General features: G+C 40.7%; 1 protein-coding gene across 1 annotated transcript in view; it reads left to right on the top strand.

Annotated features, from left to right (window-relative positions):
* Nucleotides 1-25,765, top strand: part of FHIP1A (FHF complex subunit HOOK interacting protein 1A) — a 37,527-nt gene extending 11,762 nt beyond the window's left edge. The window contains exons 5-11 of the mRNA XM_074147959.1: nucleotides 10,059-10,226; nucleotides 13,896-13,975; nucleotides 15,432-15,619; nucleotides 16,083-17,123; nucleotides 20,829-21,007; nucleotides 21,292-21,430; nucleotides 25,515-25,765. Coding sequence (XP_074004060.1) covers nucleotides 10,059-10,226; nucleotides 13,896-13,975; nucleotides 15,432-15,619; nucleotides 16,083-17,123; nucleotides 20,829-21,007; nucleotides 21,292-21,430; nucleotides 25,515-25,765 — 2,046 coding nt within the window. The remainder of the gene's footprint in view (nucleotides 1-10,058; nucleotides 10,227-13,895; nucleotides 13,976-15,431; nucleotides 15,620-16,082; nucleotides 17,124-20,828; nucleotides 21,008-21,291; nucleotides 21,431-25,514) is intronic.
* The last annotated feature ends 478 nt before the right edge of the window (nucleotides 25,766-26,243 follow it).

Here is a 26,243-nt window from a genome sequence, read left to right on the forward strand (position 1 = left end):
GAGATGAGCTTCTGGCTCTGCTCTTGAATGACTATTGGGTAGGCATACTACTTCAGACCTGTTCTCTCTGTACTATACTCTGTTTTTTCTTCAAGTAGTAATCTTTTGAGGAAAAAATTGCTCTGCAGCAAGACAGACTTTCATTTATTGTTTGTCCAAAGACAGCTCCAGTCAAGGATGGAGACATCTAGGAAAGAAGTCTTCAATCTTTGCTGTTCTCAATGTGATAGAACTTGATTTCTGTTTAAAACAGCAGCAGCAACATAAACAAATCATGTTAACGTGACTTCCTGTCTAATCATCAAATCAAATTTAGTTGATTCAGGTATATAAAATATGCCAAAAAGTTGTACAAGCGCTGTTAGATAAATTGTGTAGCTAATACCTTATTAACTTTTAATCCCTCATGGAGTAACAGCAACATCAATTTGCCTTTGCAACTGATATATTCAGGTATGAGCAAAATGTCTGGTATGAGGTTTACTCACTTTTAGATTAAAGCTAAGCCTATATTGTAGATGATAGGTGCTGGCTGGTTTCTTCCTTACTTCTGTCTCTTCACTGAATCGCAGAATGGCTGAGGCTGGCAGGCATCTCTGGAGATTGTCCTGTCCAACACCCCTGCTCAGAGCAGGGTCAGCTAGAGCAGGTTGCTTGTGGATGTGTCCAGTTGGGTGCTGAATATCTCCAGAGCTGGAGATGGCACAACCTCTCTGGGCAGCACTGTTCCAGTGTTTGACTACCCATACAGTAGAATAGCTCTATCATCTCTGCACCTTCCCAGCAGGTGTTTGCATGCATGGATAAGCTCATGCCTGAGCCTTCTCTTCTTCAGGCTCAACATTCCCATATCTCTCAGCCTCTCTTTGCATGATAGATGCTCCCATCCCATAAGCATCTTTGTGGGTCTTTGCTGGACTTGCTCCAGTATGTCAGTGTGTCTCTTGTACTGGGGAGCCCAGCACTCTAGATGAGTCTTACCAGTATTGAGTAAAGGGGAAGGATGCCCCCCACCAGCCTGCTGGTAATACTCTTAATGTAGCCCAGGAGGCTGTGGGTCATCTTTGCTACAAGGGTGCATTGCTGGCTCTTGGCCAATTTTTTTTTCCACAAGAACCTGCAAGTTCTTTCTTGCAAAGCTGCTTTCCAGCCAGTCAGTCCCCAGTGTATGCTTGTGCCTGGGGTTATTCCTTCCCAGGCACAGGGCTTTGCGTTTGTGTTACTGAATTTCATGAGGTTCCTGTTTGCCTCTTTCTTCAGACTGTCAAGATCCCTCTGAACGGCAGCACAGCCACCCAGTCTGTCAGCTACTCCCTGTCTTGTAATATCTACAAACTTGCATGAGGGGGCACTTCATCTCATCATCTTGGTCATTAATGAAGATATTAAATGGTATTGGCCCCAGTGTAGACCACACATCACTGGCCTCTAGCTGGACTTTGCATTGCTGATCACAGTCCTTTGAGCCCAGCAGTTTTTGATCCACCTCACTGTTCATTTATCCACTGCGTTCTTCATAATTTTGTCTATGAGGATGTTGTACAAGAGACAGTCTCGAAAGCCTTGCAAGATCCATAATATCAGCTGCTCTCCATTTGTCCATCGGGCCAATCATCTTATTGTAGAAGGCTGTCAGGTTGGTCAGGCTTGATTTCCTTTTTGTAAATCCATGCTGACTGCTCCCAGTCACCACCTTCTCCTTAATATGTTTGGAAATGGTCTCCACGAGGTTTTAGTCCATGCCCTTTCCAGGAGTCGATGTGAGCCTGACCAATCTGTAGTTCCCGAGATTGTCCTTCTTGAAGACTGGAGTGACATTTGCTTACTTCTGGTCCTCAGGAGCCTCCTCTGGTTGCCACAACTTTTCAAAAACCCAGAGTGGCCTTGACAGTTGAGGATGCAACCGATCAGGCCCCACAGACTCAATATATGTCCGGTTTCTTTAAATATTCCCTAACCTGATCCCTTTCCTCTAAGGGTACGTCTTCCTTGGTCCAGACTTCTACTCTCATCTTAGGGACCTGGGATTACCGATGGGAAATCTTGACAGTAAAGACCATGCTTTTCCCATGCTTTTTCCATGTATTTTGTCACTAGGTCCCCTTCCCCATTCAGCAGTGGGCACATGTTTTTCATAGCCTTCCTTTTGCTGTTGAAGTCCTCCTCCAACTCCAGCTGGGCTTTGGCTTTCCTAATCCTTTCCCTGCACACTTAGGCAGTTTTTCCATATTCCTCTTGGGTCCCCTGTCCCTGATTCCATCTCCTATTTTTTATGTTTCAGTTTTGTGAGGAGGTCCTAGTTCGTCCATGCAGACATCCTGTCTCCTTTCCTTGACTTCCTTCTCTTCTCCCAACTTAATCCATCTGACTATCAAACAAAACTTCTGGTAAAAGTAGCATCAGAGTTTCAGTAAGTAGAATTTCAGGAAAAATAGTTCCATATTTCAATATGTGGTCCAAAGCTTTGAGATATGTATATGTGTGATCTTGAAATGTCTGTAACATTTATGGAACTATGTAGTAAGCTCTACCTTTTTTTAAAATTTTTGCAGCGTGTTTACCTATAGGTACTTACTACGTACACGGTTCAGCGTGTGAATGAAACACTACAAGAGTGTTGAGGATAGAGATGTGTTTCTATGAAAAAGTCAGGGGGTGGGGAGACCAACATATTTTGCTTGGTGTGATTTTTATGGCTTTATCTGAGGAAGCTAGTATGGAGTTGAAAAAAGAATTCACTAGTTCAGGTTTTTTTCCAGTTAAGGAAGTTTCAAATTGATGGGGCTGGCTAGCTAGCTTGAAATAACCTGTTTTTCACAGTAAGCTCTGTGACGGTTATTTACATAGCAGATAAACTGCAATGTGCTTAAATAAGCCAAACATTCTCAAGTTTATGACTCCCTAACTTCATTTCTTAAAGATAAGTATCCTAAATATAGCATGTTCTTGTAGCCTAATTTATACCTGCTCTGTGCTAGTCTGTTGTCACTTTGCGTGGGTTATCCTACCTACACGTGTAATGAGTGACTGACAAATGTGTTCATATCTCAGAAGCTGCACGTTGCTGAAGGAGTAGTCAGAGCCCAGATTTGTATCATATAGCTGGGGATATGCATTAACTGCCTCTGCTGGATAGCCCTGTCTTGGCCTTTGGTTGTCTGGAGTTTATTGTACTTTTTACAAGAGTTGCCTCCCTTACTTCGGATGTCTGAGTTTCTTGAGACATTGAAAAAAAGTGATTCAATGACATTGTTCAGGGAGCTTTGTCTTTATGCAAGGACACAAATTCCTTATTTCTGTACAAATTCAGTTAAAAACAGAAGGAATAAAATATTTTGGCCATCAAAATGCAGAGCTGAAAAAAAGTTAATTTAGTAGTTTTCTTTTTGTAGTAACAATCCATGATTTAAATTTTTGCCCAAACCATATTTTATGCTTTCTGGTGTAAGTGTCTGGGATCTGAGAAAATTAAGACTGTGGCAGAACCTGTTCTTAATTTGAGACTTATTTTTTGGTGGCATGTCAGTTACAACTTGACATTATGCAATTCTGTATGTCTTCCCTAGGTTTTAGTACTTAGGAATAAAAAAATACTTGTGAGAAGGTATAATTCTGCTCAGGCAAAGATTCATACCATTAAATTTGTGGCGTATCTCATTGGTGATTTCTTGCTTCACTTTCAAAACTAACTTTTTGGAGCTCTGTCAAAAAAATATGAGATCTTCTGGGGCCAAATTGTACAAGGGTCCAAGTAATTAAATCAAGCTAATTTTCTCTTCAGTTAAAACCTGGTTGAAATCCCAGGGTGAATCCAGAATAACCCTAATGAAGTCTAAGTTCTTCTAGAGGTCGTATTGTATTGTTTTAGGCTTAGTATATTTGGTAGTAGAAAGTGCTTATTTACCTTACACTTTTAGGTAGTTGCAGCACTTTTGTAGAAATCTGATCAATGAAATCTGTTTCAGAAGATCTGTAATATGTATATATTTTGCAGTCAAAACCATGGACTAGATAATTATGAGCCACACTGTGATATATATAAATATTATGCTACCTTTGATACAACTCAGATTGGTTATATACATCTCTTTCCTGTAAGTGTTAAATTAAATTAGAATTTAATTTTCATTTGGCTTTCAGACAATTTGGGTGACAAAAATAGCTATTCGGAACATCTTGAGTGTTTATGTAATGTGTGTTGTTTCAATTTATTGAAGATAGTGCTAAAAATTTGACAAATTATGTGATAAAAGCAAATTTTTAATGTCTTAGCATTTAGTGCTATACTACATGGCATTTAATTGCTAACTACGATATAATTATTTTTCTACTTGGAAGGCTTGCTTTAATCTGAATAATGGAAAATTGTACCAGCTTTTTAGCGTAAAACGTTGCTGTTGGCCAAGTGAACAGAACCGCTCTGTGGAAGCACTGGCACGGTCCTGTCAAAAATGCTCTGTCAAATGGACCTGGGTTACATTGCGCACTAACCCATCTAAACGAAAACCTCTAACATGGTATGCTACTGGGATAATTCAGTAATACTTGCGTGATGATTGCACAGCTCAGCTAGGGGGAAATGACCTGTAAATTATACTCCGCAGATTAGAAGGAGCATCTTTATAAATATCCTACGAGACTGTCGGTTCCCATTTAGAAATAATAGCATCTTTCACCTTGGTGAAAAGCGTTTGGACAGCTGCTGTTACAGGTACAAGCCAAGTGTTACCGGAAAACTTTGAATAGTCTTATGCTTTGGAGAAGCCCGTCAATAGCCACAAAACTTAATTTTACTGACTACGGAGTGGATATATGTTGAAGGTGCCTTTCACTTCTTGCATCAAACACTGCAGTTGAGTAGAATTTTAGCCTGGTATAAACTAGAGCCGTTTATAAACGCAGGCTGAGTGAAGTTGAAGCAGTTCTGGTTTTCTGGTTCCCTCGGTGTGCAAACTTCCTCTGTCCCTGATCCCACATGTTGCCTCTGTCTTTTGCCAGGACAACTGTTCCATTATGGGAGACTGACTGAGTTTAAAACTCACCTTTATTTCCTGGATAGTTTTAACCTGAATCAATTCCCTGAGCCAGTTCACTGTGCGGTGAATTGAGCCGTAAACCCTTCTGCCAGTATATAAGCAGGGGGCAAGAAGCTGAAAATGAAAAGAAAGGAGAAGAGAATGTGAATGGTTAGATTTTTTTTTTTTTTTTATCAGTGAGGTGGGCTTATTCAGGTTTAAACTCCTCGTGGACCTAGAGGATAAGTTCTTACTAGAACGTTCATGGTCTCTTCATAGGAAATATGAAATCCTTTTAAGGAAGGGAAATGTGAAGGAAAGGAGTAATCATGATAGCTGTATTCCTATAAGAGGGCATGAAGCTGTAAATTAGAAAATATATTGTGTGGCTCCCAAGGGAAAATAGCCAGTAATAAAGAATCAGTGCAATTGGTCTAACATAGTGAGTGTAATATATTAAACTGAACTCGCAATGACAGTAATTTCTGGCTCTTTGCTATTACTTGGCACAGTGACTTGTAAAAGCTGGATCTCTTTACAGTGTTCTGCCTCACCATCTAATCAGTCATCAGAGAAGGCAAGAAAAGATTTGTTAAAAATTATTACATAATTAGATAAGGGTATTACAAGGCTAAAAGTGGCTTTCTGTTTTCAATAATCTCTAATCAAATATCTGTCTGGCAATGAAGACTCTCAGGTAGTCCCTCTTGTAGCAGATTACATTTTAAAAAATATCTGAGGCAACCAGTTGTTATATAGAAAACCATGTGGATGAGGTTTTTAAATGGTATCTTTAGACAGACACTTTAAATTTATATGTATATTGAAAAAAAAATATTCCAACAACTTTTAATTGTTACCACTGTGGATAATGAAAATAGAAAATGTAGAATACTGGTCTGATTAATGCAGTTAATCAGGAGCAGAGATATTTGTGGTCTTTAGCATTAGTAGAAGGGATCTAATGCAAGGAATGATACTGGTGGGTTTTTATTTTTGCTTTTTGTGGCAGTGGTGGATTTTAATATTGCTGAAATATCTTTATCAAAAACATAGTTTGAAATTTACTTACTTAACAAAGGGCTTTTCTAGAAAACTACCATGTCTTAATTTTATTCATCTCCCTTTGTTATGATACTTTTCTTGATACCTGAATTATCAGGGGTGAAGAATTTTCAAATATCAGATTTGTGTATGTGTGGAAGTTTTGGCTTGTTTTTTATCATCCTTTCAAAGATGTTCAATTCTAAGGGCTAGCTAAAAGCTTACTTGGACAAATTATACTGTAATCATTGTTTACAATGATAGGAAGTTTTTGTGAGCTGCCTCAGGATCGGAGTGTAGTGGACGTGCTTGACATGGTTAGTAAATGTTTTGTTCTTTGGGAACGTTTGTTCTTTTGTTGTTTACCTAGGTACTGATTTGAATTTATTAGAGAGGATTTCCCTGCTTTCCCTAAATCTGTCTCGCGAGACATTAGATTAAGGAGAGACAACCAGCAGGTAGTCTGAATGAAGCTTAATGTCGCGGCTTTGGTATCTTAGAAAACAGAGATCTTCAATAATAACTGCACAAATTAAATGACTCTCACTTTCAACACAATGTATTATGTATAATGCAGTCTGTAGAAGAGGTTTACAGAGTTAAAAAGGGTTTTGCTAAGGCTGGATTTTGCCTAGTGTAACTGATTTCTCCAACTTCCTTCTGTAGTTAATTGCAAAAAAGCGAGTTCTCCAGAGGCTCCTTCAGAGCAGGCTAATGTGTCCCATTGAGCAAAAGGAAAATTAGCCTCATGGAGCTAAAATTAGCCTTTTTGAATACTTCTCTAGGTGCCTCAAATCTTCCGAAGTTACACTTACTGTCGGATACAGTAAAAGGGAGACACAAACCCAGAAAGCAAGGTGGCATAATCAGATATAATTGTGAAAGCACAGATGTCTGCTTGACGGCTTAATTGATCTTTTTCCTAAGCTGCATACATGGCTTTCGTTTCAAATGCCAAAAAGCAGTATTTTTATTTGATTTCATCTTGTGAGGAAGCAGAAGGATGGTATCTATGCTGGTTCGTAAGGACAAGTTGCACACAAAGGTGCAGTGAGAGAGCACTGGAACTTTTAGACCACGATAGTATTAAAATAGCTTGTACAGCATTAACTTGCCTGCTTTTTGAGTGTCGCACAGTGAGCCGTGAAATAGATCCTAGTTTCATTTCTTGCAAAAGTTTGAAGGCAGTGCATTTTCATTGAAAAATTAAGAGAGTCTTACAAATCCATTTAAATCATGATAAAACTTAGTCGTCTTCCCTCTTTCTCAGAAAATGATTAAGCAGATTCAGCAACCTCTTTCCCAAAAAGAACTAAAAATGAAGTGTAATGTGGCACCCTGCACAGAAAACCTCGATTCAAACAATTAGGATTTAACAAGGTTATAAGTAATTCCTCTGTGAACTGTTTGGGCTTGATTAATCATTGGTTGCTCCTTCTAGCTCTGTTTAGTGGTATCAGTGAAGTGCTGGCAATGGTAAACATGATTTCTTTTTTGCCTGGTCCCCAAGCTGTTTGGAGCACTGAACACACTCTCAGAATTGAACATTTCTTTTCTAAAGTAGTCTCTAGGTGGCTTTCTTCTGCTCTTTGTTTCATTCATGATATACGCTCTGAAAAGAATATGATGCATATGTAGGACGAGTTGTCCAAAGAGCATCCCTTTCAGAAAAAGGTCACTGCCCTTGTGAATCTGCTGGCTTTTCTTGCTTTCATTTATAGCTTCACTATTTTATACATATACATAGGCCCATTCCTCTGCTGTCAGCCAACATCTGTGAAACCCGCAGGCCAAGAACATGCTTCCTTTTCCCCGTAAGGGTTGAAGGAGAAGCGACACAGAGATAATGATGTATTACTTCTGTCTGGCCTTTCCTTGGCAGAGGGTTTAAACTCTTCGATGAACTGTATGCTGTCATAATGATGTCACATGATGGATTTCTGGGGCTTTGCTTTTTACAGTTTGCTGCTATAAAAAAACCAAAACAAAAAAGCTAGTTCTCAGGGCAACAGTCAACAGCTTTCATCAGAAAGCCATTCTGTTTACCCCACAAGTCCCCACACGTTTTGACTGTTGCAAAAACCAAAAGAATCTTGGCTCCAACCGGAAGCAATTCCCTTTTTTTTTTTTTTTTTTCCGCAACCCTGGCTCATTTTCTGAGCAAGTTTTTTGGTAGTTGAAACGCGTCGGTAGTCCTATAGAAAAGAGTGTGTATGTGCGTAAGCACGTTTGTTTGATCATATGTACAGCAATACAGAATTTGAGTTAGGGCTATAGCCACAGTGCTAATTCTGGCAGTTTGTAGCTTTGGGGTGCTTAACCTGGTAACTTTTTTTTTTTTTCACTTGACACTTGTGGGGGAAGGAGGAGGAATGAATTCATAAACTGTATTCTGGGTTGGAGTATATGTTAATAGATACCATTTTGTGAAAGAACTATACTCTCTTTTCTGGTTTTGGTAGCACTGAACATACAACTACAGATCTAGAAAATATGTCTGCCTGTTGCTTGCTTAGCCTTACAAAGTTCACAGATCCCGTGAATTCCTTTCACTCTTATATTTTAATGCTTGATTTTGACCAGCCTTACTGCAGTAAACCAGGAAGGTGAACTTATTTCCCATCCTTGTGAAAAATTTGACTCTTGCTACTTCACTGGTGCTTTGTGAAGTAGCAACGAGCTTGTAGCCCACTGTTTGTGTTAAGGAGGGTGTAGCTGAGTATTAGAATAAAGCCTCAGAATGAAAGTGAATCAATTCCCTTAACTTTAGAGCTTCTCTGTGCTCTCCTCATTGGTGCCTCCTCTCCATAAGGTCTGCAGGCTGTATACAGCATTCCTGTGTTCTGTGTAACCAGCCAGAAGCAGCTTGTGATCTTAAATGCTTTAAAGAGAATGTTTGCAGCATGACATTACTGTGTACGTGGCTACCATGCAGCATAATGGAACAGGGATTTTAATATTTACAGCATGTTACGTAAATGCTGCCCTTCTGAGTATTTTCTAAATCCTCTTAGCTCCTAAGTGACAGCTTTGATTCTTTTTTTTTAATAAAATCAGACTTTTCATTTATCCAGCTAAGTTTGGTAAACAAAAGATGTTTAATGCTTCCTTTCATATAGGCAGATTCTTGTATTTAAGGATTTATCTTTGTGCACTTTAAGCTTATTAGGTTCCTGGGTAACTATTTTTAAAAAGCTGACTTTGCAACAGCAGTGCATGGTGCAGAGGTGGCCTTTGGAATTTTCTGTGCTTTGCCAGTGCATACTGTGAATAGATAAGCTCCAAAGGATTGCCATAAGCAGAGCAGTGTGGGCTGTGGTATGCAAATGTCGTATGGATATTTGAAATGTTTTTTGATATACAAATAGTCAGTAGTGAAGGCTTTGGGTTTTGGCTTGTGTGTGTATGTATGTGTGTGTATATATATATATATATACACACATACTCCTTTTAAAAATTGAGTGAGATGAGGAATTGTGCTGTGGGAAAATAACAATAAGGAAAATTGTGGCAAAATTCTGGATAGCTACGGGGATTTTTTTCTTTAAAGCTCTAGAACCAAAGGTAGTTTGCACTGTGCTTTGATTGTGCTTGTCATTTATTTTTAATAAAGTGGTAGATGGAGGTATTCACAACATCTGAAAATGCTTCTGAAGGATGACAGAAGTGTGATGCAAAAGACCTGACGGGCAGAAAGGTGGTTGGGAGCTTCTAACTTGATTTGGCTCTTTGTATTTCAGTATGTGTGAGATTTGGGGTGTCAGTTTGGGGCAAGTTTTTTTTTTTTTCCTGGGGAAGCAAGACAGATAAGAAATAAGTTCAAAATGCCTGTGAGTCATTCAGAAACATACTTTTTGCAAATTTAAAAGCAAAGACCTTGATTTTTTTGTGGCAGTGTTATGTATGGAGGCCTTGAAGTGTTTGCCAGGTATACTGCAGAGGCTTGATGGATATTTTGTGTGTGCAGTATGTTTGCATTTATGTTATTTTTGCTTGTAGGTGACTGTGGAAGAAGTGATGACTACTACTGCATACCTGGATCTCTTTTTGCGTAGTGTTTCAGAGCCAGCTCTCCTGAAGATTTTCCTCCGTTTTATTTTGCTGCACCGACATGAGAATGTGCATATCCTAGATACGCTTACTAGCCGAATCAACACACCATTCCGGGTAAGACAAGCAGGAATTTCGTTCAGGTACCCAGCATGGATGTAGGTTAAGTATTTAAACAGGAGATTACATATATTCAGTATCTGTTTAACTAGGAATTTTCTCCCCCCACCCAAATGTGTGATTTCTCCACCTCCTCAATTATTTTTTGTGTGTGTGATGGCATTTATCTACCACTATACTAAGTTGATAAATGTGTGAGGTAGTTTCACGCATACAGGAAATGAGATAGAGGGAGATGAGAGCTTCTGGAAGTCTGGATTCTGTTAGATTTAAGGTAAATTTGGAAGCATTTTTATTCTGGATACTGCTGAATCAGTGCTGCTGTAGATAACTTACCCTGGGACTTATAAATATACTTGTGGTGACGAGCATTTTTGATGTTTGGAGCTTTGGCAAGCAACAAGCGTTTTCAAATAGTCCTTGTGGGAGATGATGGGAGCCCTACAAGGATGCCTCCAAATTGATCCAAGTTGTGAATTGCAGTATTGCCAATATATTGCTCAGGAATCAAGTCTGTATCGTTGTAGCACATTTGGTTAACTGTGATTGTGCCTGCTTTCTTCTTTGAGTAAAAGAGGGCACTTTCTTGCTCAAGTGATCAGATTGCTGCTTCCTGTTCTTTGCCTTCACTCCCCTGTGTAGTAAGATTTATCTCAAATTTGCAGTAAGCCCCTTCTCAGCCTAGGCACAATGCAGCACAGTGGCTGGAGAGCTACCCGACAGAGGCGGTAGAGTCACCTTTGCTAACAGTTGGATCTTCTGGCAGAAAAAATGACTACTTGTTGTGCTGGTCTACCCTTCTGAGCCTTGCTTGACTGACAGTCTCGGCAGAATCTTGTGCGATGGATGAAATAAAGAATATTGTTTTAGTCCAGGTACAAGAGAAGCCAGAACACCAGCATGTGCATTAAATTTGTGTATTAGGGACAGTAGTTTAATCTGAAATTTGTTTTGAAATGTGAGTGCATGCAAATATGGATATATGTTGCTGTTACTGCATCTCTAAGATGGATTAACTCAGAAAACTGAAACCGCTTCTGTCAACAAAAATGCAAATGCTGTTGTCTCTGCTAATCATTAATTACTGTTCCATAGGAAAACGAGATGGGAATTGTAAAGAATTCTGCAGCCCTGAGCAACTCAGGATCTCAGCCAAAATGGTTCTGTGATGCTAAATGAGTTTTCTGCAGTATAGCTTGGCCAAGTGCATAAAGCCAGAACTGCAGTCTTCTGTGTTTCCGTAGCACAAAAGCTGCATACGTTATTATTGATGAAAATACTTATTAATAATTCACCGAGTTAAACCTATATACAGACAGGTGGCCAAAAGGACTTGTAAAAATACTGTCCTCTTTGTCTCCTAAGCATATATTAAATCTTTTCTTTTTACAAAATACAAAAATAGAATGGCTTTACTAATTCAGATGATTCCTGATTTGCAATATGGTTGCAGAGACAAGTGAGAAATGTTTCCCTACAAACTGAAATTTCCTAAATACAGAAAAATTTAAGGCAGTAGTAGTTTTTTGGAACTTTTACAGCATGAACAAAAGTTAGACTTGGCTCTCAGTAAATTTCTCAGAGGAAATGGGAATTTCCCTCTGTCCTTTCATGCAAGGATCTGGCTTCTTCCAAAAGCTTATTTTGAAGCTCTTCAACTCCTGTTCCTATTAAGAACTTCAGTTCCCTTTATTTCTTCTTCTCTTGCCCTTTTACTTTCTTCATCTATTTCTGTAGACAGAAGATCTTGGACAAACTAGCACCTTCCTGGTAGCTCCTAGTACAATCAGTGGACAGTGGTGACAGCAAGAAGTTCGAGCTCCTCTTTGCTTCACTGCAAGCCAGCTCCTGAGCGTTCCTTGGTTCCCTTCTCTCTGCCCTTTCCTTTTCTCTTGTTCTCTGAGTGTTAGTTCAATGACCAAACTAGGGAAGGCAATCAAAGAAACTTTTGCTTTTCAGAGGCTGTCAAGTGAGGTTCACTTGAATTTTGCTGTTTAACTGTTCCACAAATACACCTACCAAGTAAAGGAAAATACATGTGTGTATATGTGTTTTCAAGAAATACACATATTCATCTAGTCTTGGTCACCACAGGCAGCAAATCATATTGTAGGGGAGCTGAGTTACTCATCAGAAAGAGAGAACTGGAAATGGTGAAACAAGGAGTCTTTAAGTTGATGTTCTTGAGAAGGCATGGGGTGGAGAGAGGAACGTAACAATGTGCTGCTGCAGAGCTAGAAGAGAGCATTGTGATAGTGGGAGTAAGGGGAGTGACTGCAGAGAAGAGGAGGAAATTCCATAGTGTGGAAGAGAAGCCATGCCCAGGCAGGATGCTGGATTTAATCCTGAATGAATTACAAAGGATGCCCAGTGACTGAAAAAATGAGGTAGAGAGATATCCGTAGCTTTTCCTTTATTTTGCCTTAATCTGTTTCTTTTGTCAGCTACTGAAAAGTCCAATTAATGTGATATATTAATTGTTTCAGTTTACATAATTAATATAAGGAGAGGCAAGATTTAAACACCAACTTGAAACTCTAGCAGAGGCTCAACTTCTGCTAAGTCATTCTCGCAAGGGTCAGCCTGGTCCTGGAGTCTAAGCCGCTGTGAGATACTGTTTCCAGGAGAGAGCAGTGCAGGAGAATGTGTCCAAGAAAATATGTATTAAAAGGCAGGGAGATGATGGTTCTGTGGTCCATGAAAACCCATGAAAGCGTACAGCTCATGCTTCTTCCATCTTGGACATAACTGTGTGCTCTAGCAAGCATCTGGCAGGTAGAAATATATTGTATGATAGCTTTGCAAGTGTTGTATGTCTAATTAGCGACCAAAAGCACCTGTAGAAGTCCCTGGTTCTAGGCTGTCCTAAAGCCAGTGTGAGTGTGAGATGCCTGTCACAGAAATGGGTACGATTTTTGTCTCTGCTGAGTGTGACTACTGAAATACCTAGTTAGGGCATATTTGATCAGACCTTTGCCAAAAAGGCAAGCGTGCAATTCCAATGAGGAATCCTATTTTTCTTTCCTTTCTCCTGCTCTCACAGAAGGGATCTTCACACCTTGCTATGGTTCCCAGCCGTTCAAGTGACCTATGGTGGAGGGATTTTGAACACTCCATATGGAATAGAGTCTGATAAAAATAACTTGTTTGGTCCTGGTCTATGTCAGTACGTTAAGCTATATGTATAGAAGCATTCAGTTTCTTAATGTGTAGAACACTAATCATTCGTTATATTTAGAGCAACAGAAACTTGGTGTGGATATAACTTTTCTTTCAGAAGAGACCTTTAGTTGATTCAAATTCTGTCAGAGGTAAAAACTAACACACTGTCGTGGAAGTTACAGGGTTCACTTCATACTGAGTTAAATTAATAAATTTGAATAATATTAAAGAATAATAAGGGGTAAATTACTGCTTTTTTTAAAAAATAGCTTATTTGAAGGAAAATTCTGGATTCTATTTTGTTAAAATGTAACATTACGTGTATAGCTCTAGACAACTTTAAAAAAACAAACCCATAGGGGTGCTGACAAAATGAAATATCATACTAACAGTGCCTTATAAAGCATGATGTTCCAGCAGAGCCATTTTGTAATGTAGTATGCAGGGACGATTGCAAAAGTACAATTTCCAGATGAAAAACTGACAACATTTATCGTTTTCCAGCTCTGTGTGGTCTCCTTGGCATTGTTCAGAACGCTCATTGGCTTGCATTGTGAAGATGTGATGTTACAGCTGGTTTTAAGGTAAAGCCCGAACTCCTTTTTCCATTCTTCATCCTAATTCTGGGACGTACAGTCTCTGCCTATGGATGCAGAGCTGGATGAGGGTACTCCAAGAGAGCAGAAATCCAAGCAAATACAGAGATAAGAATATTTATGATCCTGACAAAAGCCTACCAGACCTGAAGAAGTGTGATTTACCTCCTGTGATCTTCAGGAGCAAGAGATTTTTCTTGTGATTTATTTCTATAAAAGTGAGAGAAGAGAAGCTAAGAATATATTTATCACCTCCAAACTGCTTATTCCCTGCTTCTAAATGTGTAATTCTTCTCTCCTGTATGTTTTCTCTAGTGTATTATACACTGATACAAAGCTATAGACTTGTTTGCAGCTTCTGCCTTATTTCTTCTTGTTTTCCACCTCTTTGATTCCTCTCTCACTGAGAATACTGCAGGTTCCTGAACAGTTGTAGGTAGATTGTTAGGTAGTGTACCAAATGCATCGATTATTTTTGCTTTTAATTGATAGTTCTATGTGTTGCTTCAGACTACTCATAATTTTGGTGTGTGTATTAGATGAGAATTGGTTATTTGTTTGGAAATATTGGCATAACTAAATTGGGCTTTTAGCACCATAGATCACATGAATGTTTCAGATACTGTCTGTCCCTCCACCCATGGGCGTTAAAGTGAAATTCCCTAATCTCTGGGTGTTGTGCCTGGGAATGCTATTAGGACCTCTGCGAACTCCAGTATGTTGCCATTTTAACAGCAGTGGAGTGCTGTATGTAATCTTCTTTTTGTTTATTTAGGGAATCCTTTAGAATTTGTTTGCATTTTAAATGGCAAAACAGCAGTCCAGTTAACACTGAGGCTCTTAATAAAATGCTCTTAAAAAGTTGAACAAAAGCACTCTAAAGAAGACTGTGCTTCCTCTGTTCCTTGTACTCCCCATAGCTTATTCCCTCCTCTGCCTGAGAGCTCAGTCTGTACCTGGTGCATTAGAACACCTTGATGACCCTTCCCTCCTTCTTGCTGGCTGCTTGCCTGATACATGTAAACCATCTCTCTCTGGATTTCCCAAGAAAACAAATAAATTAAGGATTCTGAGACAGAGCTCATTCATAGTGGGACCAAACCACCTTGCTGGCCTTTGACATCTGCCCATCCCACACTTCCTCCATCCCTTCTTACAGCAAGTTTGCTCTGACCTGCAAAGGATTGTTCACTTCCCCATTCCGATGCCGCTGACCTCCTATCTCTGCTTGTCATGACAGTTCCTCAGTCAAACCGCAGCCTCGCAATATAACGAGTCAGGGTTTCATGCCCTTGAGAGGTTTAGAATATGCATCACTGTCAAGATTATTGTTACAGTTTCTTTTGATTTGGAGAGGGCAGGAAGGTGGGAAGGGAATTTTGTATCTGGTTGCTTTCTCCAACATGAAAGGATGATGAAGTAACGCTAGACACTGCTGTTTCAGGTATCTCATCCCGTGTAACCACATGATGTTGAGCCAGCGGTGGGCTGTGAAAGAGAGAGACTGTTACTCCGTATCTGCTGCAAAACTGCTTGCCCTGACACCGGTCTGCTGCTCCACTGGGATCACCTTGACACTTGAAAGCCAAGAAAAAGATTATATCCTATGGACAAAAGCAGCACAGACTAAAGGTAATTGGTGCTCAGGGGAAGACCAGGTCATGAACGGAGTTTGATTTGGTAGCAGCTTATGGGAGGAGGTGGGCAAGAATAAACTGAGCAAGCCCAAACTGGAAAGTTTATTTAATACCATCCATGTGTTCAGGTCTATTGAAATCTTACTTTAACAGCTATCTAACTTGAATATGCATTCATGAAAGTAATGTACAGATACATGAGTGCAACTCCTGCTGCTTCAGAGGGGTCAGTGCTGTTTTAAGGTTTGAATGCAGGCTGGTCTCTCGGACATCTTGGGTTGCAGGAATAAGTCATTATGTTTATGAGCAAATCTCTTAATCTCTATGCTTTGATCTTCCTGCCTTATTGGGTGGTTGGGACTAAAGACTCTACCTGCCATGTCCTAGTGGCTGCCTTGCTAGAGAACTTCTGAGTTGTTTTATTATGTCATGGTACAAGTAATCTTCTTTACTTTCAGATTCTGGTAGACGCTCTTCTGAATCTACTTGCATTGTGGAATATGGAAGAGCTGTGGACATCAGCTACTTGCAGTATTTGGCAGAAGCTCAAGAAGCCATCCTCCAGTGTCTGAAAGATTGTAAGGTTTGGTCAGCCTTGTATGATGGAGTAAATCCTGATCCAGACACCTTTATCCAAACGCTTGCTGAGGAGAACGGTACGGATGTGGAACACCCCATGTTTCGGCTCCAGCAAAGGACACCAAGCATGTGTAGCTCCTCTCAAGTAACTCCATTTAGTGAAAAGATGCAGTTGGAGCTAGAATGGGATGACAGCTATGACACAGGGATTTCTCCTGGTTCTGATGTGAGCTCACCGCAACCATATGATGACCTGGGAAGCGCAGAGGTGCAGCCACCTGCAGAGCCACCAAAACACATTCAAGAAATGAAAAAAAGTGCCATCATGCTCATCAAAGGATCTTACATAGAGGAATCAGACTTTCAGGATGATGTTATGGTTTACAGGTTATGTGCCCAGAAGGATACTCAAGATGATGACAACTCCAAGGAGCAAGCTTCAAATGTAGCCAGAGAACATGAGGTCCAAAGCCAGACTGTAGTCAATGGACCCCTTGCAAAGAGCCAGCTGGAAAAGGACTCGGATGAGCACAGTAAGAGAAATTCAAGCTTGACTCAAGGTGCAATGAAAGAACAAATAAACCAGAAAATGATGGAGATTGATCCACAGCCAGACTTAGAGTTGAAGCTTTCTCCTCAGGAAGCAGATCGTAACTTAAGCGTAAGACTGCTGAGCACAGATGGTGAGGATTTCATTGCACAGTATGAGAAAATTATTAAGGAACTGGATCCAAACAGTGCAAGCTTGGAGGAGCAGAAGTTGGATACTCCTGACCCTGTCTCTCCTGCGGAAGAGGAGGAGGACTTTGAGAATTTCTCAGCAGACACCCCTTCTGCGGAGAGCATTTCATCTCCCTTTGGACCAAAGGAGGATGTCTCTCCCAAGCATGCTGCCAGGAGCCAGAGTGCTCCGTTTACAGGTGGAATGTCCTGTTAATTCCATACGTAACAAATATGCAGGCAGGCACGGTGATTAAAGGTGGCCAAATGAGCTCACGCTGTGTGGCACACGGCGCAAGCATAGAGCAAGAACAGTCCTGGCACTAGTGAGGGTATTGCCCAAATAGCTGACACCGGTCCAAGGAGAGTGAGAGATCCAACGTGAAAGTAGAGCAGAGCAGTCGGTGTGGTGACAACAAATGATCGTTCCTCCGGGTTTTTTTTTTGGCTGCTCGTGTTTTGTAATTGTTTAAAACCTTGAGCAGGGGTTATGTTGTTTGTATGTGAGCGCTCCATCATTCCTAGAGAAAGCCTTTGCAGTTGAAAGGGAATTGGAGTAACTGGTCTAATATACAGAGCCCAGGTAAAGAATTTGTTTTCCTGGTGGCTTTCATCTCTGATGCCATGGATGTGGTATCACGTTGCCATGTTTTTTTCGTCTCTGCTATTTCACATTTTAGCACGCGGTGGCAGCACTGGTGCCGTGTCTGTACGTGCCTGTCTCCATGCTCTGCCCTGGCATCCTGTTCCTCCAGTGTCAGGCCTGCCCTCGCTGCTGGTGTGCTTTCCCCTCTGGTGCCAGGCAGCAATTTAAGCTTGGTCTCCGCAGACTGTCCAAGCCATTCAGGAATGACAGTGCTACCGGAGGTTAGAGTGGGCTTTTGATCTCTGCTTGTACAGCTCCTAATCTTTAATTAGGTCTCCTAGATACCACAGTAATGCAAATAATAAAAAATAATAGTGTATCTAGGTTTCCTCATCCAAAACAAGACCTCTATAAGATGGCATCTCGTTCATTTGAAAGCTGGGGGAAAACACTCATTTGTGTCCATTGAAATGCAGCCCTTTCTGGTCAGCTGCAGCCAGCATGCCTGGCACTGCTTCTTAATTGAAAAATTCAACCTGTTTTTCAATCAATTTGCTATTTTTGCTGTGGTGGCAATGTCCTTGTACCAGACACTAATCGCATTCAAAGCTTTTTGTTTCCCATTATCTGCTGTCAAATGTAGTTCAAAAACGTTGTCTCTGTCTCATTCTTCATCTAGTCCCTCCCTCTATTTGTTCCTTTCCAAAAACCCTACATCAAAACCAGCCCCCCCCCCCAAAAAAACCCTACAAGAAATCCCACAACAGAGAAAAACAAAACAAAATAATAATTAAAAAAACCCACCAAACACAAAAAGCCTTGATGTTTGCTGCCCATCCCGTGACGGCATCCCGAAACAGTGAAATCAACCAAAATCTTTATCACACACATCTACAAACATAATACAACATTCCAAATGAAATGTATTATTATATTTGAAAGACACTGCAATCTCAAATATAATAATACATTTCATTTGGAATGTTGTATTATGTTTGTAGATGTGTGTGATAAAGATTTTTGGTTGATTTCACTGTTTCGGGATGCCGTCACGGGATGGGGCTTCTCTCTGCAGAATCAAATAACCAGACAGTTTCCTACACCCAGTAAGTGTCAGCAGTGCAAAGATGCTCTCTTCAGGCCCATGAATCTATGAAGAAAAAGTCCTATTGGTGTCTATGTCCAGTTTAAAAGCATTAAACACTATCATCCCTGTTTTTCCCTGAGAAAGAAAGAATGTAGTGTTCAGAACAGGAATTTTTATTACACACACCCCACCCTCTGCCTCCCTTGCTCCCTCCCTCCTGCGCCAGTCAGTGCTTGACTTCATGGCCACATAGAGATGCACAGTCAGGCAAGGAATAATTTTTGAATTCTCATCTGTTCACCCTGTTTCTTGGGGGAAAAGTCACTCTGCCACTGAGAATTTTTTTAATATATCTTGGTAACCTCTCTTGCAGTGGCACTGCAGTAACAAGTACTGGCTTCAGCTTTACCTACTCAGTTTTGAAGTCTGACCTAGAGGAGAGAAACAGTGATATATCTCAACTCCTCCTGAAATCCCTCTTGATACAGTGGAGCTCCCACTGCACTGTGGTCCTCAGGAGCTCTGTGAAAATGTCTCCATGAATGTGAGAGGGGAAGCTGTAGGTTATGTTGGGACAGGAGAAACTGTATCTCAACAAAAGGTTTTGGGGGTTGCTCTGTTGGGTGCCCAGGCAGTGGGGGATTCCTTCAGGATGTGATATCAACATCCACTCCGCTGGCTGACATGGTGGTTGAAAGGTAGCAGCCACATAAAGCCTTGTCAACACTGGCCCTCCTACCTTTGCTCTTGTGAGTGGAGCTGTGCCGGCATTAGCCATGATAGATGAGCCTTGAGGAAATGCTAGCTTTGTACTTGCAGTCGCTATAAAAAATGATAGACTTCGACCTTTAGTGATGCTCTGTTAGGTGAAGTGGCAATGTAGACACTTCTGATTTGATCCTTACTGTTGCACTGGCCCAGAATTGATTTAGCCTCTGCCGTAGTTTACAGCAGAAATATTATATATATCTATACACTGGAACAGGCTGCCCAGGGAGGTGGTTGAGTCACCATCCTTGGATGAGTTTAAGAGTCATTTAGATGTGGTGTTGGGGGATATGGCGTAGGGAAGAACTTTGTAGAGTAGGGTAGATGGTTGGACTCGATGATCCCAAGGGTCTTTTCCAACCTAGATGATTCTATGATTAAACTGGGCTAAGCTATGCCCAGGTAGCCCAACTGGCAGCCATTTGCTAGCTGGGGGGAGCTGGAATGGGATGGGCATGCATCTTGTGCCGGGGACTAGGGTGGGATGTTCAAAGTTCGCAGTGCTGTGTCACCCAGGGATTCCTCTGTGTGGTTTCCCTCGCTTTTACACAGCCAGAATTGGTGTGGTGGGACTGGGTGTGAGATGAGGGGTGTTGCTAACACACTTGGATTAGGTCACTCGCACAGACTGCCTCAAGCATCTCACCAGCTCAACCATCTAACCACGTGTATTATTTGGTTAAAGTCACGCTCAGCTTTGCAAAGGTTTCTTAAGCTTGAACACTAAGGGTTTATGTACTTTCTTGGTAAATGCTTGTGTTTCAGTGCTTATCCCGCAGCATGAACACACAAACTAAAGCTATTATTTAATGGTGACATTTATATGATAAAGCCTACATCTACCAATGATTTCACTTATAAATCTATTTTAATGTCGTCTTTGCTTTGTGTGACTGCAGTACTGAAAATGCCTTTTCTTGTGCTGTGAACTATCACAGGTCTTGATTTTTATGTTTAGAGTAGCATTTTCCTATTTTCTTTAGAAAAGCACAGCTTTTTGATAAGTCAAGAAAGCTAGCTATCGTTTACTTTACCCAGTCCTTTCACAGAAATCAGGCATAAGTGTAAAAAGGGCAGATTCTGTTTGCGTTGGAACGAGTGGTACCGTTTCAGTTAACTTCAAGGGGAGTAGAACAGTAGACCATAACATACTGGGCTAAGTCCTTATTGGCACACGTAAAGTAGAATAGTTAAATGGCATGTTAAATATGCCATTACTGTAAACTCGTCGGCTAGCTAGCGAAAGTGTTTCTACTCACGAAAGCTTTTAACACCTCTGTTAAGTCTATTTTGTCTGTTCAGATACAGTTTGGGTTTTCTCCTTGCTGGCTTTAATTAGCATGTGGGAGGTCTGGTTTGGTTGGTTACTATGATCAAAATTGCTTTTAAATGCCTATTATCCTAGATTTTAGGATTTTATTTCTGTGAAAACAAAAGCATTGGTTTCTTCTTCTTTTCTTGCAGGCCCGTTCATCAGCGTAGTGTTGTCGAAGCTGGAGAACATGCTGGAGAATTCCTTGCATGTAAATTTGCTGCTTATTGGGATTGTTACTCAGCTGGCAAGTTATCCACAGCCTCTTCTTCGCTCCTTTCTGCTCAACACCAACATGGTGTTTCAGCCTAGTGTGCGGTCACTTTATCAGGTATTTGACCACAGGCGTTAGTCATGCCCATTGGAACAGTTATTTTTGGTGTCTCGTTAAACCTTATGTTAGTTCTTTTCATTTCCACCTGTTGCTTTCCCACCTGTCTGAGAGCCTCTCATCTCATTTCGATCTTTTAATTACGTTCGTGCAAAGAACTGGAAATTCTGTATGACCGTAACTTTTGTCGTAACTCTTATTTTAATGCGGCTACAGAAGGCCTGAGTCTGTGGCTGCGCTGGGAGCAAGGGAGGAAGAAGTAACTGTTACTGTTGTTTTGGCAGGTGCTGGCATCTGTGAAAAATAAAATTGAACATTTTGCTTCCATTGAAAAAGACTTCCCAGGTCTTCTCCTGGAGGCCCAACAGTACTTGCTTTTTCGTGTGGACATGTCTGATGCTGCAGAAGAATTGCTAACCAAAGGTAAATGTTAACCGCACTCGGAGGAGCGCTGGGTGGAACGACTCACCAGTTACCTCTCTTGTTTTCTACAGCATGATTAAAAGTAGGTTGTGGTGCGTTGTGAATATCATTAACCAGATGTACCCTTCTGACTTTAACCTGATGATGCTCTGTGGGCCACAGTGTATGGATCTATTTGGATATTCTTTGCTCTTTAGAAGCTTTTATTTGCTACAGAAAATGTCTGTTTAGAGGAGTAACAAAATCAGCTCTTGGCTCGCTGTCAGTTTGGCCGTAAACAAACTTGCTTTCCAGGCATGAGGTGAGATGGCATATGTGCATGATTTCATTTTATTTTTAGCCTGACCTTCAGCTAGTCATTGGTTCTTTTTTGATAAATGTTAGGGAGGACAGAAGTCTGGAATGAATTGGTTTCTGCAACAATTGAATAAGGCTTCATATCATGGTTTGGGATACTACTGAAGGAGATAGCCCAGTTTTCTGGCTAATATCTTTCTTGAATGAAAAACAAAATAAAAAAAAAAGTTGGGTGGGGGGGTATAAAAGCCAGGACACTTGGAGAGCAGTGGGGAGTTAAACAGGTGTCATGCCAACAAGGCAGCTTTCCAGGGGACTTCTGTAACATCTGCTGCTTCTCAAGTACAGCGCATGCTACACCTGTCTTGACAGTTACCAGTATTTGCAGGGACGCGGGGGAAGCAACTGAAAATAAGCAAAATGAAGAGTCTTACGTTCTAACTAAGAACTCTCCAGATGCAGCGAGGCAGCTGGTAGAGTTGGGGCCCTGCCCTGGGGACCTGCTTGTTCTCAGCACGCTGCTGAGCAGGCAACGTTGGGTGCAGGTTTCCCTTAAGAGTCAGCTTCCCACGCGATGGGGATGTGTCGAATTTGGTGAGAGCAGTGACCGCAGTGATTAAGAGCTGACTCAGCAACAGGGATCAAGAGAGGCTGCATTTACAGGTGTGTGGCCTACTCCTCTTTGGGTGTCATTAATAATCACCTGCTCTGCCTATGCCTCTGGGAAGTTGTTGATACTTCCCTTGGATTTCCAGGGGTGTGGAAAGCAGGACTCTTTATGTGCCATTTTAATTGTGTTTTCATTTTTCAAGGCTTTGAATAATAATTTACCTAGTTTCTTGGCAGCAAGGTATGTGTTTCTAAGGTTTGCAGTACATCTGGTCTATAAAATTATGATCTTGCTAAGGCTGCTTCTCGAAGAATTTGTCTGTGGAAGGCGCCTGCGGTAAGGAGCTGTGTATTGCAAATGTCGGTAGCATTTTAGGCTCTACATTCTGGTGCTATAGGTTAGAAAGCCTTACAATTAGATGGTATTGTAGCTAGCATGTGGGAGATGTGATTAGGAGGCAACATTTAATGTCCTGTTTTTCAGCTGCTGGCAAAAAGAACTTTTATATAATCCACTCCCGATGGCATTTATTTATGCTTCCTGTTTTACGTCAGTTTTCTTCTGTGGGCTTCAGAATTTGCCAGGTTGACTCATGCTGGTCATTATTTAGGAATTTGAAACAAGGCTGCTTAGTCACACTGTTTGTACATTTTCTTCTGCGTTGTGGCAACTGCTGCAAAGAAGGCACCTCTTGACAAATAGATGGAGAGTAAATAAATGTCTGGATAACTGCAGACTTGGTTCTCAACAAGACCGGTGATGCAAGTAATCAAACTGTGATTCTTGGGGCAAGTTGGCTCAGTAGTCCATCAACCCGTGGTAGTTCATTATATTGATTAAGAAGTGCAAGGTAGGAACTGCTACAATAATGGTAAATGAAAAAAAATAAAAATAAAATGAGGAACTCCCGGAGGACTTCTTTGCATTAGCTTGAATGCCACTTTTGAGCATCATGCAAATTAGATGTTCCTACTTCCCAATGGAAGTGGTGAGTAACCCCAAAGTTTTCTTTACAGGTCTGAGCATCACTGACCTCCTACAGAATTCACACCTGAAAGACGGAAGCCAGACTTAGTGGGGGACACAATTGTAAAACCTTAATATTCGAGAACATTTCCTTTCTCTTGACACGCTGATGGTCTCTGAAGGTTTTTGAGCAGAGATGGATGATGTGTTATTTTCTGCTCGCAGTAGTATGTGGTTTTCTTAAACAGCAGCTTGGGTTCTGGTTAGATACGTAGAGCTGTCGTGATGTAGAACCCATATGAAATGCTGCCCTTCTTTCAGTGCATTGGTAATAATACCTCCAGAGTACTCATTTTCTCAATTTCTCAATTGTATGATTCAGTTTGCATCCTGATCCTAGAAAGAAGTGGACAATCCTGGTCAAAGAAGAAAATCAAATCTCTTATCCCTAGACCAGCTTTCTGTGCTTTTTTTTTTTTTCTGCTGCTTTTTGATTTTCCCCCAATAAGCAGTTAAATCTAAATGAAAATGTGTTTAGGGAAATACATAAATTTCTATGCTTTTTGAAGGGAAGAGTTAAAAAAAAAAGCTTTGACAGTATACTAGCATTCTGGTTATATTGGCTAAACGATTTAAAAAACTTAAAATATTAATTATGAAACATTTTGATGTTAGAAAAATCTAAAAAAATCTTCAAGGGAAGCTCAAAACTTTATCTTTTCATTGTAATTCATAATTTAAGTTGTTTTTCCTCCCACAGTCAGAATTTTTCACAGAACTGAAATTCCTGTACTCTGTCTCCAGTAGATAAAAATTTGTAGAATAACAATATGAATGATTGATAAGTCTGGAGTTGGAAAGGTTTTTTGAAACAGGAGAAAACTACTACCCTGTTAGATGATTAAGATGAAATTTCCTTTCGAGTATTTGGAAGTGTACAGTAATTCCCCAGTGCCTTAGGAGAACTACAAGTAAGAAGGAAAACATGCAGAGGGGTTGGGCAGAGGGGTTGCTCTGCTGCCTGGGGTGAAGTGTCTGTGTCCAGCTGCAGGTCCCTTCAGCTGCTTGCAGAGGTTTTCCAGAAAGGGTGGTGCAACCTGAGACTGAGGTGTTTTAACATAAACTGCATGCACTTCAAGGGAAACCTCTTCCTCATGCAGCCATGTGGCGTTTGGCTTATCTGCAGTACGTGAGTCAATATGACAGTCCTTTCTTATTATTTTTTAATGATTTACTTATACAGCTCATGAGAACATCCCCTGGTAAGTTAGACGGGATTTAGGTGTCTCTACTTCTGGCCTCAATGACACCTTATGGCAGCGAGTTCTGCAAGTTAATTTTTCTTTGTAAAGTATTTATTTCCGTCAGTGTTAAATTTTGTCACCTTTGTAGTTTCACTAAATTAATTATCATTTAATTAAAGTGCATTTCTGCTTCAGGTTGAAACAAGGAGCAATTGATTGAAATTTAAGTGCTGCTGTCAGTGTAATTCCATGCGTCCTGATGCTTGAGCCCTGATCCTCTGAACTCTGGCAGCAGAGATCATATAGCAGGGCACACGGTGGTTTTCACTTGCTCTTTTTTTAACGTTTGGTTGCTTTACAGGGAGTTAAAGGTAAGCTGTAACTGTAGTTAGTGGTGTTACAGCTGTAGAAAAATCAAATTTTCAAATGTTTTTTTTCCCTTAGTTTCTAACCTGCTTCAGACTCCCACGGTGATGTGATAGCTCGGTCTCAAACCCATTTACACGGTGGTTCACGGGGAGAGGATAGAGATAGAGAAAGAGAGAGAGAAGTAAAGTCCAAACAATATTTTGATCCAAGGGAGGGCTAGAGCACAGTATCGCTTAAATTGAGCCGACTATGCTGGGTCTAGATGGGTAGATATTATCTGCTATTTCATAAGTTAAATCCATATTACGCTTTCCCTCGACTCCTCTTCTGCCCACATATTTCTCTCATCAGAGCTGGAACTGAATAATATATAACCTGGGGAAAGATAGCTAATAAAAAATGCAATATAATCAGGCCACGTAGAACTTTAAAATGTTGGATTAGTGGAGTATCTCCCTGCCTGGTCTGGGTGCTGCAAACTACAGCTCTGAACAGCACAATCCCTGTAAACTGGCTTTGGACACTGTACAAATACTCTGTGTGCTTAATATACTGAGTCTTTTTCTTTTCCTTTTCTCTCCTCTCTTCCTTGCTTTAGGTAACGTCCAGCACGGCAGCAACGCGGGGAAAGGAAGGAACATCTCTGAAGCTTACCCGGCTGTACTGCAGCCTTTCCTGGGACAGAAAGGAAAGAGAGGCCTGGCTCATCCCGGCCTTCCCGCACACGTGAGGAATGCCGTACTCGCAGCTGCCCTTTTCCCAGAGTTCCTGAAGGAGCTGGCAGCACTTGCCCAGGAACATTCCATTTTATGTTACAAAATACTAGGGGATTTTGAGGATTATTATTAGTGGGTTTTTTAAACAGGTTTTAAAAAAAACTTTTGGAGTTTAAACAGATTTTTAATGCAAAGCTGCTTACAAAAGAAGTTTATACTTCAATATTTCCTGAAAATACTTGATTCGAAGGGGGAAGAAGGAGGCAAAATGTTATTCCACCTTACCTTATTTTAGGCCTTATAATTTCCCTCTGTGCTACATAAGTTATTTGAGAGATTTCTGATACTGCTCTTATTGCAGCTTCCTACTTTATCTCCTCCTTTTTACACAGCCACCCTTCTTTAGTGTCACTGATTCCTGTTGAATTTCTGCAAAGACACTCGTAGGTTGGCTAAGAGAGGCAAACGTTTTAGCTTTTTCTGTTCCAGAAATACTCTTCTGGATAACTTGTTAGAGGACGGTTTGTTTGGAAAAACATTGTCCCATGGGGACAGTTCAGGGTATAGAAATACACACAAAACTTGCACAGACCCCCTCTACGTGAAGGGTG

This window comes from Numenius arquata, chromosome 5 (assembly GCF_964106895.1).
Source record: "Numenius arquata chromosome 5, bNumArq3.hap1.1, whole genome shotgun sequence".
Lineage (NCBI taxonomy): Eukaryota > Metazoa > Chordata > Aves > Charadriiformes > Scolopacidae > Numenius > Numenius arquata.